Here is a 19,392-nt window from a genome sequence, read left to right as displayed (position 1 = left end):
TACAAATAATAAAACAAATAAAAAACCATTCAAACTAACACTAAAGTTTGATTCGTACACCCCTTTCAGCACCAAAAGAGAGGATATTATCAAAGACATCCTACATTCAAAGTTGATCAAACCACCGAATAAGGCAGGGACATACCAAGACCAATGATATGTGGATAAATCTAAATATTGTATCTTTCATCAAAAGCATGGACACACCACAAATGATTGCATTATATCAAAAGACCTCCTCGAGAAGCTAGCTCACCAAGGCCTGCTAGACAAATACATTGATAGACGAGGACACCGACGAAATACAGATGACCTCGATTGGCCAACACTACAAATCAAATGACAATCATAAGGACAAAGGAAAAAAGGCAGATGACAACCCTAACCAACCTCACGGAGTTATTAATTGTATTTCTGGTGGTTTCGCAGGTGGAGGTGTAGCAACTCGGCCAGAAAAAGGTCCTATAGGACCATGATGTCAGTTACCGGCTCTAAGCCGATCTATACAACCAACGTTGATGCTTCAGATATCATATTCAATTCCTAAGACTACAAAGCAATAGATAAAGACCTGGATGATCCCGTTATATCGTTACAAGTTGGCGAGCCATTGGCGAAAAAAGTCCTTATGGACCCAGGTAGTAGCGCCGATGTACTTTTCTATTCAATATACCAAAATATGAAACTAAGTGACAAAGCTCTCCAACCATCTATAGGAGAACTGGTAGATTTCTCAGGTGAGCGTGTTCCAATTCGAGGTTATATATGGTTACAAACATCACTAGGCAATTACCCTGATTGTAAAACTTTAGATATCCAATACCTAGTTGTGGACTACAAAAGCCCATATAATATCATCTTAGGCAGACCTTCTTTAAATGCTTTTCATGCTATTGTTTTGACTATACATTTGTGTGTCAAGTTTTTCTCACAAGATAACAAAGTCGTCACCATCGACGCTAACCAAAAAGAGGCCAGACAATGCTATAACACAAGCCTCAAGGTAAACCCTTCAAGACAAGCCGACGAGCAGTACGTACAAGCGGAGAGCCTACCTACTTTAGCAAATCTAGACCCTCGAACAAACCTACAAGACCGACCTATGCCTACAGACGCCTTAACAAAAATAAAATTGACAAACGATGAAGACAAGCACACCTATATTGGAGATGCTTTACAAGAGCAAGCAAAGGAACACCTTATCAAACTACTGCAGCAAAACATCAACTTGTTTGCCTGGACTCCGACAGACATGTCAGGTATTGACCCAAATGTCATTTGCCATAGACTTGCTATCAACCCATCAATCCAACCTATAGCCCAGAAAAAGCGTCACCTTGGTATAGACAAGAAGGAAGCCTCCTTAGAAGAAACTCAGAAACTACTCAATGCTGGATTCATAAAGAAACTCAGATTCACAAGTTAGTTAGCAAATGTGGTCATGGTTAAAAAACACAATGGTAAGTGGAAGATGTGCGTAGACTACACTGATCTCAAGAAGGCATGCCCAAAAGGCGCATATCCTCTACCTTATATTGACAAATTAGTTGATAGCTCATCTGGTTTTCAATGCTTAAGTTTCATGGATGCATATTCTGGCTATAACCAAATACTTATGTATATGCCTGACCAAGATAAAACCGTTTTCATTACTGACCATGGTAAGTTTTGTTATAAGGTTATGCCATTTGGACCCAAAAATGCAGGTGCAACTTATCAGAGGCTAATGAACAAAATTTTTGCTGACCAAATCGGATGAAATATAGAGGTATATGTACGATATGGTAGCAAAGATCGAATCCCCTAGCGATCATATCAATGATCTAAAGGAAATCTTTCAACAACTTCGAGTGTACAACATGAAACTAAACCCAAAAAAGGGTGCTTTTGGAGTTTACGATGGCAAATTCCTCGGTTATATGCTAACTTGCTGAGGTATAGAGGCGAATCCAGAAAAATGCTAAGCTATATTGGAAATGAGGATCCCCAAATCAATTAAGGAAGTCCAAAAAATCATTGGCCATTTGGTAGCACTATCACAATTCCTACCTCGGATTGCACACCGTTCACACCATTTCTTCAAAACATTAAGAAAACAAAAAGAATTCATCTAGTGAAACGAATGCGAACAAGCATTCACTGAGCTAAAGTACATACTATCCTCACCACCTATACTCTAGAAACCAGAGCATGGTAGACCTCTCTACCTATATCTATCTATTACTAATCATGCTATTAGTTTTGTTTTGGTGACAGAAATAGGTAAGCAGCAACAACCAATATACTTCGTCAGCAAATCTCTGTAGAACGCCAAATTAAGGTACTCAAAGCTAGGAAAACTAGTCTTGGCTTTTGTCATAACAGGAAGGCATCTATGACACTATTTTCAAAGCCACACTATGATAGTCCAGACAGAATACCCACTTAGATAAATCCTAACACGACCTGAACTCGCCGAAAACTAATCAAATGGTCTATAGAGCTCCCAGAGTATGATATCCAATACCAAGCACGAGGAGCCATTAAGTCTCAAGCACTAGCCAATTTCATAGCTGAACTCACACTCGACGAACCTCTTTCACATGACAAGATATGGACGTTATACGTCAATAAGGCTTCAAACGTGCAAGGCTCTAGAGCTGGGATATTACTCAAAAATATCAAAGGAATGGTTGTAGAACAATATCTACAATTCACTTTCCATGTTAGCAATAACCAAGCAGAATATGAAGCATTTATAGCTGGTCTAAAATTAGCTAATACCTTTGGAATAACACACCTCAATGTCAAATGTGATTCCCTATTGGTCATGCAACAAGTAACAGCTAATTTCTAGGTAAGGGATACATTATTAGAAAAATATAACTCTATTGTCAACAATCTTGTCACTTGTTTTCTAAAATTTGAAATATCCTACATACCTCGGGAGTAAAACTGCTGAGCTGATATTCTATCCAAACTAGCCACTACTAGAAGCCTAACCCATCAGCCGAGCTTATCATAACTAACACTAGATGAATCTAGTGTCCAATTAACAAGTGTGTTGGGTATTTCATAGGATGAAAATTGGCAAAACCATTTATACAATATCTACAAACAGGAATGATACCAGGAATATCTAAGACAAAAGACAATTCAACAGGAGATCTAACTTCTTTACAATGGTGGGAGCCGAGTTATACAAATGAGGTTTCACAAGACCTCTATTAAAATGCCTAAACAAAGAAGATGCCAACCTCGCCATGAATGAAGTCCATGAAGGTGTATGTAGCACATACATAGGAAAAAGGAGCTTGGTTTCCAAAATACTAAGAGCAGGATACTATTGGCCTAAACTACAAAAGATTGTTTGAACAAGGTTAAACACTGTGATCGTTACCAGCACCATGCACTAATCATTCACAATTCGGCTGAACAATTACAAACGTTAGAGGTAAGCTGGCCCTTCAGTAAAATTGGGGGCTAGATATCCTCGGTCCTTTTCCACAAGCACTAGGTCAGGTTAAATTCGTAATCGTTGCTATAGATTACTTTACAAAATGGATAGAGGCTATACCTTTAGCAAAAATCAATTTTAAATTGTGTTAGGCTTTCGACAGGCAACATAAAAACTTAGTCGAATCTTCATAACATGGATATAAGACGTTATTGCACTAAAGCTAAGTCGTTACCTGAAAGCAATGTGCTGTATGACTTGCGTACAGTGTCAAATGAGTAAGAGCCGTTGCATCGGTGCCTGAGTGTAGTGTTAAATGAGCAAGGGTTCCCGCGTTTTTGTGAACGAACAAGAAAAAATATGCTAGTTCACAAAGAAAAAGGTAAAGGTAAAGCTCACAGCAACAAAAGATTGAGATTTGGGACATAGAACATAGGTACTCTAACAGAAAAATCCATGGAGGTGGTGGATACCATGACAAGGAGGAAGATTAACATCATGTGCCTCCAAAAAATAAAATGGGTCGGTGTGAAGACTAGTGAGTTGGATACCTCTAGGTTAGCTTTGGTATACAGGAAAGGTAAAGAATAGGAATAGGGTAGGTATTATCGTGGAAAAACAGTGGAAGAAGGACGTAGTTGATGTCAAGAGGGTGGATGATCGAATCATCTCTAACAAATTTTTGGGGGAAGGAGGTATTTTTCATGTGATTAGCATCTATGCACCGCAAGTGGGTTCGAACAAGCAACATAAGATAAGGTTTTTGGAGGATCTTGAGAGTTTGGTCCAAGACATACCTTCGCAAGATAAGATTTTCTAAGGAGGAGATTTAAATGGCCATGCTGGAAGAGAAGTGATTGGGTATAAAAGTATTCACGGAGGCCATGGTTTCGGGGTGGTCAATACCGAGAGTAAAATTATTTTAGACTTTTCCTCAACCTTTGACCTTCTCATCGTAAATACATATTTTTAAAAGAGAGACGAACATCTTATAACCTATAGGAGTGGTATAACAAACTCTCAAATCAACTTCTTCTTGTCGAGGAGAGTCGACCAGAAATTTTGCATTGATTATAAAATTATTTCAGGAGAGAGTTTAAAAGCATAATATAGGATGCTCGTCATCTATTGATTTTTGTATTGAGCAAAAGTTAAGGAAAAAATATGATACGAAGAATCCAAGGATGAGGTGGTGGCGGATGAAAGGTGAGGAACAAAGAAGCTTCCTAAGATAGGTAGGAAAATAGGCAAAGTGGAAAGGAGATGGAAGCACGGAAGAACGGAGAATGGTTTATCTTTTGTCTTATTCTGCTTTACTTCTGTTGTAGTTATTCTCTCATCTTTTGTATAAATATAACTTTGTTGCCTTAGAGGCTTTTTTTTTAAACTTCGAGAGATAGGAGTAAACCTTTTATAAAACTTTGTTGTGTATTAGCTACTACCTTGTATCTTAGAGCTTTAATGCAAGGTTGTATATTTAATGTTCTGTTCTTATCTTGCCTATGCGTTTAGGTATCGTGTGTGAACGCTTTTCGCATTTTGTAATTCCGCTTCATGCGACTTTGAGCTTTTATTCCTTCATCAGGCTTCTAGTATTATTATTTCTTTCTATATGTAGTATGGTATGAGCTTTAAAACTGTCGTGGCATTTTGTTATCTTTCGCTTTACGGCTAGAGAGGTAAGGCTTAGGATAATAGGATGTTACATCAACGGAGGGATCAGAGTTTTGGTCGTTGAAGTCGAGCTTGTCGATGGAGTCATTGGAGGAAAAGTCGTCAGGGGTGGAATCGGAGAGCAGGGAGGGGGAAGGAGGGGTGCCGTGGAGGTGGGAGGAGTGAGGGTGGGAGAGGTAAGAGACGGATAAGAGGAAGATGATAAGGCTGAGTGAGAGGGTTAATTTTGTCTTTATAAAAATAAAAGAAAAGAGACAGTTAGGGATTTAGAAAAAAAATTAGGGTATCTTCAATTTGGGAACGAAATATTCCATTAAATCAAACATTTTTTTTTATCACCGTGGGGATCTAATTGAAAAAAAAATTAGTTTAGGGATCCAATTAAAAGGAGAAAAAGTATAGGGACCTAATTGAAAATTTGACAAAACTATAGGGACCAACGGAATGATTAAACCTTTTTTTAGTAGGAATGATAATGAGAAAATAGTTAATGAAAGAGGAAATCATTTAGAAAGAAATTGCAGAAGCGTGAACATTCTCGAGCAGGTGTTCATAAAAGATAAATCATGAGAGTGGAGATAGAGTGAAAGTTTTACTATCTGAATATGTGTAACATTCTTCCTATCAGAATGTCATGCTTTTGGCTGTGCCACTTTAATAGCGAGAATATTACGACGACTTCTATATACTTAATAATAGAATAGGAGGCTTTAACTGAAAACCTCATCGGATTTTTTCTTTAAAAACCAGAAGTATATTTTTCTCTTTTCACATATTCATACATACATATATACATACAAATCATAACAGCACTTTTATACATATAAGAATAATATAACCAAGTACTATACAAACATATCATAAAATCATAATTCCTATCCCTTGTTAAAGAAATATAATAACAAAGGCGAGAGAAAAACTATAAATAATATATAAATATACAACACAATCAGATGCGCAGAAGAAACATCATAAATTTCCTCGTCCATCCTGAAAAGAGAAATCTGTAGGGGGTGAGAACCTAACCACAAGGTCTCACCATAGGGGTTTCAAAATTGTGATAAGAAGATATATAAAAGAAAATTGTTTTCTACCGCAATGATCATCGCTCGTCTTATAAATCTTTTTAAAAACCAACGGTTAATTATCCAAAAATCCAAATTTATAGTTTATTTGTAAAAACTCCAAGCCCAACATAATATACCATAACATTCCACTACTTACTAGAGAACCATTCCAATCAAACTTACCAAGACATATAACATACCATAGCCTCTGGCCCCAAACACAATCAATCAATACTCAACCACCATAATCCGAACCAACCAGTCATAATCACAAATAATGAAGTTCAAACACAATCAAGAGCAATTACAACAAGTATAACAAGTAGCAGTTAAATAGAAATATTCACATAGGCAAACCAAATACAATATGCACACCCAAATAATGTCACATAAATATAAATGATGCATGCCTGTCCTACGGCCAATGAGCTCATCTTTTGGTTATAAGCCAAAACTCGACATGTCTGGTAGCAAACTCTGGACAGTCCCTCAGTGCGCATTTCCAAGAGGTATTTATATTCATCAACTTCTCTTGGTGGAATCATCTGGAAAGGTCTAAGTGTCTGACCATATCTTGCGACAAAAGGTCAACAAAGTGTCTCAAATCTCAACCTAAAATAAGTGGGGGCAAACCACAACCCTTAGATCTACCCAAGGAGTTCCAATCTCAAACCAGAGTAAGTGGGACAAACCACAACCCTTGCATCTACCCAGAGAGTTCTAATCTCAATCTGAGGCAAGTGGTGCGAACCACAACACTTGCATCTACCCATCACTCCCATAAAGCTTATTTTCATCAAATCAAAAGTCTTAAATTAACTTCAAAACCATTTCTCTTTTGAAAACTCATTTTCACGTAACCAAAAATCGCTTTTTATCCAAAACTTAGTGCATTCAATAATAAACCATTTCCAAGTTCATCCTCTTGAAAAGCAAGTTAAATCCTTATCTTTACTCAACTAAAAATCCCAAACTAACTTAAAAACCTTTTTAAGTTTAAACCTCTTTCAGAAGACCCAAAACCATCTGGTTTACAAGTTACAATCTTAATTGAAATATCACAATTGTTTTGTTCTTGAATAATTTCTTTAAAGTGTCAAGATCACTCCAAAAATATAATCCTTTCCGGGTTATTAACATCAAGTAAATCTCATCGCTGCTTAACTATTTAAATTCAATTGCTTTTGAAAACCCCTAGAAACTTTTCAAAGCCTTTTCTCAAAGACCAAAAAATTATCCTATTTGCAAATCAAAATCTTAACTGAAATAAAATAACCATTTATTCTTTAACAATCACTTTAAAGTTCGCTCAAACACCCCAAATCATACTATTTTCTTTACTTAAATCAAAATCCAATAAAATAGTTCTTTAATCTAATTAACCAAAATAAAACTACCAATTCTCCTAAAAAATTCAGTAGCATCACCTCTAAAACTCGGACTTTGCCACCCTTCTCGGGTCCCAACCAAATCATTTCTTAAACTCTTCTCAACCATTTTCAAAATCAGACCGATTCCAATATCAAATCATTTTCAAATTTAAAATCATTTCCAAATATTAAACCAATTACAATATCATATCATTTTCAAATATCAAATCATTTCAAACATCAATTCACTTCAATAAATTAATAAAACCAATTCAACAAAGTTAAGCAACAAATAGAATACCCCGCCTTCTCAAATAGTCAATAAATCAACTAGGAAAATAATAACAATCATCCAGAGTAACTCAGTTCAATCCATAAGACTAATGTAATCACCAAAGAATATATTTTTTTATCACACCAATATCTATTTATAACAACTCCGTAATATAAAATATGTTTTAAGAAAAATCCTACTTCGAATAGTCGAAACCTATACGGTATAAAACACATCAAAACCCCTCCTGCTCCTGGCCTGCAGCTGCAGCAGCTGCAACCACAGCTCCATATCGCTTCTACAAAAACAACAGCAACCCCTTTTGTAATCTCCTGACTATCAGAATGTCACACTTCCGTCTGCGCCACTCTGATAGCGAGGATATTACGACGACTTCTACATTCTTAATAACAGAATAGGGGCCTTTAACTGAAAGCCTCATCGGATTTTTTCTTCGAAAACTGGAAGTACATTTTACTCTTTTTACATATTCATACATACATAAAATTCATAACAACACTTTTATACATATAAGAATAATATAATCAAGTACTAACAAGCATATCACAAAATCACAATTCCTATCCCTCTTCATAGAAATATAATAACAAAGACGAGAGAAAAATTATAACTAATATGTAAATATACAATACAATCAGATGCACAGAAGAAACACCATAAATTCCTTCGTCCATCCTAAAAAGAGAAATCTGTAGGGAGGTGAGAACCTAACCACACGGTCTCACCATAGGAGTTTCAGAATTGTCATAAGAAGATATATAAAAGAAAACTATTTTCTACCACAGTTGTAACAACCTACTACACAGAGGTTTACACCTAGGCCGTAAATCAGAGGTGGCAAGGCGCTACGACCTATAAAAATAAAATACATATATAGATATATTGAAAAAGGTAGTTATCTAGGAGCCTTGAAAAAGAGTTAAAATGAAATACAAATAGAAAAGCACATCACTCGCGTTTGGGTAAACGTAGAAATGTAGATAAGATCGACTGGAAAAGATAATGTATATACAAGATCAGAGTTCCAAAGACACAAATAACAAGCTCTAGGTTCTGCCTGCGAAGCAAAGGCCGACCAGAGCATACATACATATATATAACCCTAAGAGCAACCTAAAATATATGACAAAACACCTGTTTCTCCAAGTCAGCCTCTAAGAGGGACAAAAGATAAGGTGGAGAATCTATATACATATATAAACATAAACAAAATACAAACACTGAGTCCTAAGATAGTTCTTCGCTTCTAAGAGTCTCCAGAATGCTCAGTGTGGTGCCTCGCGTCCTGCATATGAAAACAACAATATATATAGAATAAGAACCGGGGGTTCTCAATATGGTAAAGGTGCCAATGTACACAGGGACGGACATAGGGGGGCGAGTGGCGGCCTCGGCCCCCCAACTTTTTTTAATAGTAATAGGTTATTATGTATAATTTAATTTTTTTAAAAAAATATTTAGTATTTAGTCTAATATAAATAAAAATTCAGTCTAATTTAAATATTAATAATTTTTAATATCTAAAAAATAAGTAATAATATTAAAAAAATCTGAAAAAGATATTATTACTAATATTTTTTAATTAAATAAAAATTTTTAAATCTCATAAAGTGAATTCTTTTTCTTCTTGTGGCCTTTTTTTATTCGTTTGGTATTAATTCTCTCTGTTTCAACTGCTACAATTAAGAGATCTTTTTTAACTATGAATATTGTGAAAAATAACTTAGAAACAAAATAAAAGATAAATTTCTTGCTAATTATTTTTTAATTATATTGAAAAGAAAATGTTGAAAATTTTGACACAAATTCTATTATCGGTGAATTTTATGATACGAAGAATCGACCACTTCGTTAGTAAAAAGTATACACATATTTTTTTTACTTTAAAATATATTCTCTATCCGTATATTTTTATAATACATCTTATATTATATAATTTTTTTACATAATTTTTAATATTATATGTGTTAATGGCCCCCCCACAATATCATTTCTGGATCCGTCCCTGAATGTACATAATGTATAAGGTCCCGGAAAAAGTAAAGGCAATCCTAGAACTCTGACACTTAGATTTAAACTTAATAGAATATTCTAAACCATAAATTAGGGTGGTTATCTAAGGTATTTAAGTCCTAAATCCATCTTTAACCCAACACCCCGCCTTCTATCTCCTTCTAACCCTCTGAATGACCTGTGGAACAACCCTCGTCACGCCTCTATCACACGAGGGATCTTTCAGTTGCACACATATACAAAGCATACAAGGAAAGCACAACTATGGATAGCAAGTACAACATATAGAACAAGTAGCAGTTAATTACAGATAAGCAATTAGGCAATCCAAGGTAAATGCATTCCCAAATAAATCACACAAATGCTCATGATGCATGTCTGCTCTATGGCCGATCACTCTCATATGTCGTTTATAAAGTCAAACCTGACATGTCCGATAGCCAACCCTAGACAGAACACTAAACACGGAGTAAGTGGGTCCAAACCACAACCCTTACATCTTACCTACGTACTCACAGCAAGGGGACTACCTCACCCTTGCCTCTTACCCAGGCGGTGTTACAGTTCTTAACTCGGAGCAAGCAGTGACAGAACTCAACCTTAGCATCTTACCCAGAGTCTTGAACTCTTACCCAAAGCAAGTGGATAACACCACTACTTCTTATCGGAGTTTCAATTCATACCCCGAGCAAGTAGATAACACTATTACATCTTACCCGGACACATATATCTTAATCACAATCAGTCATCATCATCTCAATCAAACTTATTCATCATCATCTCAATTAAACTCATTATATCTCATTCATCAACATTGCTTATTCTCAAAATTTCCTCGTTCATCTCTTTCATTATCTCATCAAATCAATTATCCCTTCTTTAAACTCCTCTAGTACCAATTTTATCTTCTTCCACTCACTAACCCTTACTCCGTAACCCAAAACCTAACTAATGAACCTTAAATAGAGTTTTTAGAGTTTTGGAAAATCAGAAGAATGCTTGATAGTTCAAAAATGGTGAATTTCCATCAAAATAATAGTTTCGGAGGTTTAGAAGTTTGCCGGGAAGGTCAAACAGTGTAAAAGCAGAATTTTGGTGTAAAATAGGGTGTTGTGCGTACACATCATTGCTGTGCATATGCACGCACCAGAAGAACTTCCTAGCCTGTGCGTACGCATAATAGTGTGTATGCACAACTCGCAAAATCCTCAGGGTGTGCATACGCACACCCCCTCGTGTGTACACACAAGCTTAACCACATGCCCTGGTCAGTGCATGCACATGCTACGCACGCACACTAGAAATCCTGCAACTTAGAAAAATTCAATTTTCTGTACCTAACTTCCGGCGTCCATAACTTTCTCTACAAAACTCCGATTCCTCAATCTTTAAACCGTTTTAAATCTCTTAAAATTATCTTTAATTTGAAACAAATTTCATTCAATTCCAAAATTTGAGGCTCAAGTTATGGACCACCAAAGTTGGTTAAAAATCAAGTTTTACCAAAAATTACTAAAATCTTTATATTTCCAGAACCTTAATTCATAAACCATTATTTTACTTCCAAAATAAATCCAATGCTTCCACAATCATATTCACCTATTTTCCAAACACTTCTCATCATCAATACATACAATCTCATTAATCTACCCAACAATCTTCAACCCAATTTCAAACACCATTCACCAAAATATCATCAATCATCACAATCATCATTAACTATCAGCAACCTTATTAATAACAATTATCATTACATTTTCATAACAGACTCAATATTTTCACTAGAAATCACTAAACCTCAACATATTCACTTAGTTCAACTTATCCTACATTCAACTAGCCTAAGTTTTCACGTAAAATTATATATTATCTACGAGAAACCAAAACCATACCTTGGCCGATTATTCTCTAAGCTCAAAACACTGAATGTTAAGCTTCCAAGACCCTAATCAATATAATTCCATCAAGCTCCAATTTGCCAATTCACCACCAAATTCAACACAATTCAATCTATTTCTATGAAGTTCACCAAATTAATAACTAGGATTCACATAATTTGACAAACCACACGGGTTTAAAGTTTTCTTACCTTACCCATGGATTATAGTAGAGAAGGAAAACACAGGTATAGATAGCAGTTACAGCAAGTAACTAAGATAGCAGTTAATAACAGTTAAACAATTAGGCAAACCAAAACAAATTCAAACCCAAACAAAGCATGCAAATACATATGATACATGACTACCCTATCAGTTATATAGCCGAACCCAACATGTCCAGTAGTAAACCCTGGATAGAACACCAAACACGGAGCAAGTAAGACCAAACCACAACTCATACATCTTACCCATGTACCAGGAGCAAGGGGACAACCTCACTCTTACCTTTTACTTATGCGGTGTTACAGTTCTGAACCTGGAGCAAAAGTGACAAAAATCAACCTTTTCATCTTACGAGGGTGGCAGAGAAGGTTATGTAAGCGAGAGACTACCACAGCCCTCACATCTGAACGTAGGTGGGAGACTGCCACGACCCCTACGCCAATGTTGCTACCTCGATAAGCGGGATTCACCACCGTCCTTGTCCAAGGTGCATAGCGACTTACCATATCTCAGTAAATCAATAGTATATAAATTAGTCTCAATTATCACTGCTCATAGCACAAGTCCAACAATATTCATCTCATCAATTCCAACCACCTTAATCAATCATGTTTTCCAAATCATTGTCACCTCGACACTTTGCCAGGACACTCAAGGTATTCCATCCATAGAACTTTCTAAGTCTAAGTCTCTATCTCTAAACTCTTAACAGAATTATCTAATCTTAAGTCATCTAACTCAACCTCAATAGTCTCAAGGCCTAACCAATAGTTATAAGTCTTAAATAGAAGTTAAGTGATGAGCGGATAATTTATACGCCTTTTGGCATTGTTTTTACATAGTTTTCAGAATAATTTAGTTGGTTTTTAGTATATTTTTATTAGTTTTTAAATAAAATTCACATTTCTGGACTTTACTATTAGTTTGTGTATTTTTCTGTGATTTCAGGTATTTTCTGGCTGAAATTGAGGGACCTGAGCAAAAATCTGATTCAGGCTGAAAAAGGACTGCAGATGTTGTTGGATTCTGACCTCCCTGCACTCAAAGTGGATTTTCTGGAGCTATAGAACTCCAAATGGCACACTCTCAATTGTGTTGGAAGGTAAACATCCAGGGCTTTCCAAAAATATATAATAGTTCATACTTTGCCCGAGTTTAGACAATGTAAACTGGCGTTCAACGCCAGTTTCATGCTGCATTCTGGAGTTAAACGCCAGAAACAGGTTGCAAAGTGGAGTTAAACACCAGAAACAGGTTACAAACTGGCGTTCAACTCCAAGAGAAGCCTCTACACGTGTAAAGCTCAATGCTCAGCCCAAGCACACACCAAGTGGGCCCCGGAAGTGGATTTCTGCATCATTTACTCATTTCTGTAAACCCTAGTAACTAGTTTAGTATAAATAGGACTTTTTACTATTATATTTACATCTTTAGTTTCATCTTTAGATCACGTTTGGGGGCTGGCCTCTCGGCCATGCCTGGACCTTCATCACTTATGTATTTTCAACGGTAGAGTTTCTACACACCATAGATTAAGGTGTGGAGCTCTACTGTTCCTCATGAATTAATGCAAAGTACTATTGTTTTTCTATTCAATTCAAGCTTATTCCTTCTCTAAGATATCCATTCGCACCCAAGAACATGATGAATGTGATGATTATGTGACTCTCATCATCATTCTCACCCATGAACGCGTGCCTGACAAACACTTCCGTTCTACATGCAAACAAGCTAGAATGAGTATCTCTTAGATATCTAATACAGAGGACCGAGTCCGAGATATTAGAATCTTCGTGGTATAAGTTAGAACCCATGGATGACCATTCTTGAGATCTGAAAAGTCTAAACCTTGTCTGTGGTATTCCGAGTAGGATCTGGAAAGGGATGGCTGTGACGAGCTTCAAACTTGCGAGTGCTGGGCGTAGTGACAGATGCAAAAGGATAGTAAATCCTATTCCAGTATGATCGAGAACCGACAGATGATTAGCCATGCAGTGACAGCGCATTGGACCATTTTCACAGAGAGGATGGGATGTAGCCATTGACAACGGTGATGCCCTACATAAAGCTTGCCATGGAAAGGAGTATGAATGATTGGATGAAGACAGCAGGAAAGCAGAGGTTCAGGAGGAACAAAAGGCATCTCTATACGCTTATCTAAAATTCTCACCAATGAATTACATAAGTATCTCTATCCTAGTTTATGTTTTATTTATCTTTTAATTATTAAAACTTTATATCCATTTGAATCCACCTGACTGAGATTTACAAGGTGACCATAGCTTGCTTCAAGCCGACAATCTCCGTGGGATCGACTCTTACTCACGTAAGGTTTATTACTTGGACGACCCAGTGCACTTGCTGGTCAGTTGTGCGAAGTTGTGATAAAGAATTAAGATTATGAACGTGCGTATAAAGTTTTCAGCACGGTTACCAAGGAATGAAACCGTCACGATTTCTGCCCACCATTAAGGAAGTTTAGAAAGTTAGAGGAACCATTGAAATGAAGAATAACAAAATTTTAGCAAAACAGGGGTCACGCGTACGCATGCCTCTATCCGCATATGCATGGGTGTCAAAAATGTCCATGTTGTGTACGCATCCTACACTCACGTACGCAAGACCTCAAAATAGCAAAGGAGGCTTGATGACTTGCATCATCTACCCTTCTTTCTTGCATAAAGAAGACCATAAAAGAACATAAATCTCATTTGATCAGTACAATTCATGCATTATTTGATGAATATTATGGTACACTACTTTGAGATGAGTTGTGCTGAATTTCAGGTGAAGAAGGCATCAAAAATGGGTAGAAGACAAACAAGAAGCTGGGCGTGTGAAACTGGCGTGCCACTTGGGAGCAAACGCCACAAAAATGCAATGGCGTGGCACGTCAGAAGTTGGGCGTGGCATGCTAAAACATTATTCCAAAGAGCTACAATGGGGGACACAAAAGGGGCGTGGCACGCCTGACCCATCAATTACTATGGGCGTGCCACTTGAGCAAAGGGGCGTGGCACGCCAACGCACCATTCCAAGAAGAGCCTTCACTATGGCATGCCACCTGGTATCGAAGGCGTGGCACGCCAGCCCCAAGAAGTCACTTGGGCGTGCCACTTGAGCAGCATGGCATGGCACGCTGGTACAATAATCCAGAGAAGGGGCTGGAGGCAATTGAAGATTGGGCGTGCCACTTGAGCAACCAGGCGTGGTACGCCAATGCACAGAGGACCAAAAGCAAGGACTGGGCGTGCCACTTGGTATCGAAGGTGTGGCACGCCAACTACTGGAACCAAGATAAGATCATGGGCGTGGCACGCCAGCCTTTAGGCGTGGCATGCTGGTATAAGTTTCCAGAGAGGATGAAGGAGGCCAATTACATGGGGCGTGCCACTTGGTATCGAAGGCGTGGCACACCACTCACCATTCTTCACTTAGGCGTGCCACTTGAGCAACCAGGCATGGCACGCCAGTGTCATTCAGAGAGAAAAGAAGCATTGGGGTGTGCCACTTGAGTTCGTGGCATGGCACGCCAAACAGAGGAACCACTCACTCACAAAAGGGGCGTGGCACGCCAGACCCTGGGCGTGCCACGCTAGTTCAACTTTCCAGAGAAGCCTAGACAAGCATAGAGCAAGGGCGTGGCACGCCAGACCCTGGGCGTGGCATGCCAGACACCCTGGGCGTGGCACGCCAGACCCTAGGCGTGGCACGCTAGTTCAAGTTTCCAGAGGCAAAGAGAAGTGAGAAAGGCAAAGGGGCGTGCCACTTGAGTTCGAAGGCGTGGCACGCCAACACAAGAATTCCACCATGGCGTGCCACTTGAGTTTGAAAGCGTGGCACACCAAGGTCGTTATAGGGACGAGCGTGCAACTTGAAGGATTGGGCGTTGATGTGCATAAACTTGATATGCTACGATTTAGGAAATTGCACGATCGGCAAAATTCCTTCCGGCAAGTGCACCGGTTATTGTCAAGTAAAAACTCACAATAGAGTGAGGTCGAATCCCACAAGGATTGGTTGAGTGAGCAATTCGGATTAGAAGTATGTTCTAGTTGAGCGGAATCAAGATTTAGATGAGAATTGCGGAATGTAAAATTGCATGAATTAAAGAGCGAGAAGCTAAATTGCTGAAATTAAAAGGGATGGGGGTGATTGCATGAATTTAATTGCAGAATGTAAAGAGAAAGTGGTAAATCAGAAATGGGGAGTTCATTGGGTGTTAGGAGATATTGAGATCTCCGAATCAAAACAACTTTTATCCCTTCCTCAACCAATGCATTCATTGAATTTTGCTTGGCAATCTTATATGATTGGATCCCAATCCCTTGGCTCACCAATTCTCTCTAAAAACAAACAAATTCCCAATCCCTTGGTTTAAATGTTCATAAGAAGAGATGATGCTCGATCACTGATTATACCACACAGTTTCATGAACCACAATTTGGTAGGATTACATGTCACAATATCCATCCAAACCCCAATCCAATTCACTGTGAGAAAGCTTCTCTAGCATGAATCCTCCATTCCTTTCCCAAGGTTCCGAAGGATTCCAATTATGGGTAGTTTCTTTCCCAAGACAACTACCCAATGGAATTAGATCGAGAAGCTTTCTAACAAAATTCAAGAGAAAAGATTGAAGAAGAAGATAAAACTATTATTGATTCATTGAATTACAATAGAGCTCCCTAACCCAATGAAAGGGGTTTAGTGAGTCATAGCTCTGAATTCAATTACAAAACTAAAAGAAAATGATCCAAAATTCTCCGTGTAAAAAAAAGTTCTAACTAACTTAAATTCTATCCTATTTATACACTTTCTAAATTGAGCTTCTGTTGTGTTTCTTGGGCTTTGAGGCCTTTCCCTGATTTCCTTTTGCTTTGGGTTTATGGTCCATAATCCTGATGAGGCTGTGATCCAATTCTGTAACATTCATTGAGCAAACTTAGTGATAAACAAGTAATGACACAAGACTCAACAAATTAAAGCTCCAGACTCATCAATCCTTCAGGCCCAATCCCATAAACATGATATTCAATTGGGTTTCACACCATAATACGTTTAAGTTAATGTTTGTGCTCAAATGCTAACTTAAACTTCAATATATTTGGCCCAGAAACCCCTTTCAAAAAAGTGGCGTTTAAGTTGAAGTTTAAGTTTCAGTTTAAGGTTAAACTGAAACTTAAACGTGGAAATGGAAGAAAGCAACCCAGGAGTGTGAAATGTCGAACACGTTTAAGCTTCAGTTTAAGGTTAAACTGAAGCTTAAACGTGGAAATGAAGAAAGCAACCCTGGAGGAGCAATTGGGTCGAACACGTTTAAGCTTCAGTTTAAGGTTAAACTGAAGCTTAAACGTGGAAATGGGAAAGCAACCCTGGAGGAGAGAAATAGTCGAACACGTTTAAGCTCCAGTTTAAGGTTAAACTGGAGCTTAAACGTGGAAATGCTCCTGGTGCCTTTCTTACTTCTGGCGTTTAACCTCCAGTTTAAGGTTAAACTGGAGGTTAAACGTGGAAATGCTTCCTGGTGAGAAATTGTGTCGAACACGTTTAAGCTCCAGTTTAAGGTTAAACTGGAGCTTAAACGTGGAAATGCTCCCTTGGTGAAATTCTCATTCTGGCGTTTAACTTCCAGTTTAAGGTTAAACTGGAGGTTAAACGCCAGTTCCAGCATTTCTTAGCCTTCATGATTTTGGCGTTTAAGCTCCAGTTTAGGCTTAAACTGGAACTTAAACGCCATTTCCAGCATTATATGGCTTGGTAGTTTAAGTTCCAGTTTAAGCTTAAACTGGAACTTAAACTCCACATGTGATATTCAAGCTTCCTTTATTGATTTTGTTGCTTCCTTGCCTAGCCTCTTCTTCCCTGAAATCATCCAAACAATTGCATCAAAGTCTTGCAAAAATTCATGAGAAATCTTCCATTCATAGCATTCAAGTAATATAACTAAAAACTCATGGAATTTGCATCAAAATCATACTGTTTGGATGGTTCATTGCTTTGTTATTCATTTAACCATTCTTGGTTACTTTAAGCTCAAGAAAATGCATAAAACAACTAAAACTAACAAAAAAATGCTAGTGAAACTAACCTAAGATGCCTTGGCATCAGGCGTGGTACGTCAAGCTAGAAATGAAGAGCACGCGACTCGCCAGAAAAGCGCCAACCACACGCCAGCTGAGAAGTCACGCTTATTGAGTGTTTTCTTTTTCCTCCAAAATGTAATTTTCCTTTTTCACTTTTGTAATTCCTTTATTTTACTAGGAGTAGTATAAATACCCCCAAGGAGTACTGAAGAAAGGGGTTAAGCAGTCAGTTTTAGATCCACTTTTACACTTCACTTTTGAGTACTTTTTTAGCTATGATTAGCTAACTTCCGTCTCATTGAGAGAGGGAGCTCTGTTGTACTCAATGGATTGATAATAGTGAAATTCTTCTTCTCTTCATCTTCTCTTTGATTTGCTAGAAGGAATTTTGTTCTTAATGCTTAGTATTCAATTATCTTGGGAAAGAGATTGAATGCAATTGGTTTCATGGGAACCTTGGGAAAGGAAACATGGAACCATGCTTGAAATCCCTTCTCACACTTGAGTAGAATTTGGGTTTTGGTGTTTGGATATGTGACATATAATCCTCCCTCTACTTGGACCTATAATGGTGTGTGGTATAATCAGGGACCAAGCATATCTCTCTTCATGAGCAATTAGACCAAGGAATTGGCTATTGATCAAGATCTGAGAGATTGAGTCACCAAGGGATTGGGGCTCAATCAATCATGATTGCCAAGAGGTCAATGAGTTGCATGATTGAAGAGGATATAAGCTAGATTTGATCCAAAGAGACAACATCTCCCAATCTCAATGAATTTTCCCATTCTTATCTATCCATTTCTTTACAGCTTATTTTTACATTCAGAAATTCCTCATTCCCATTTACATTCAAGTCATTTATGATTCTGCACTTTACATTCTGCCATTTATATTCCTGCACTTTATTGCTTTTCTTTATATTCTAGTCATTTACATTTATGTCATTTACAATTCTGCACTTTATAATCCTATTGATCCGCTTGACTAATTCATCAATTGATTAAAACTGCTCGAATTTGCCAATCTCTGTGGATACGATCCCACTCCACTGTGGGTTATTACTTGACGATAATTTTGGTGCGCTTGCCAAAAGAACTAATTTACCAATTTTGAATGGGGTGTGAATTCTAGTCATCAAGTTTTATGGCGCCGTTGCCAGTGATTGGCTTAAATTTGACAGTGATTAAATTGATTGGAGAGCTAGATTAAGCAATTTAAATTCATTGTTATTTTATTTTATTTAGAACTTTTTTATTTTCTTTTATTTTGAGTTCTATTTCTTTCTTCTTTGATTATTTTTTATCATCCATATTTCCACTCTTCTAACTGTTTGATTAATTGCACCA

General features: G+C 37.5%; 1 protein-coding gene across 1 annotated transcript; it reads left to right on the top strand.

Annotated features, from left to right (window-relative positions):
- The first annotated feature begins 628 nt into the window (after positions 1-628).
- LOC112730004 (uncharacterized) lies at positions 629-1,426 on the top strand. Its single transcript, XM_025780126.1, has one exon. The coding sequence runs from the start codon at positions 629-631 to the stop codon at positions 1,424-1,426; it is 798 nt and encodes a 265-aa protein (XP_025635911.1).
- Positions 1,427-19,392: the final 17,966 nt, after the last annotated feature.

This window comes from Arachis hypogaea, chromosome 12 (genome assembly GCF_003086295.3).
Source record: "Arachis hypogaea cultivar Tifrunner chromosome 12, arahy.Tifrunner.gnm2.J5K5, whole genome shotgun sequence".
NCBI lineage: Eukaryota > Viridiplantae > Streptophyta > Magnoliopsida > Fabales > Fabaceae > Arachis > Arachis hypogaea.
Note: the sequence above shows the minus strand (reverse complement) of the source record. Positions and strands in the feature narration are given on the sequence as shown.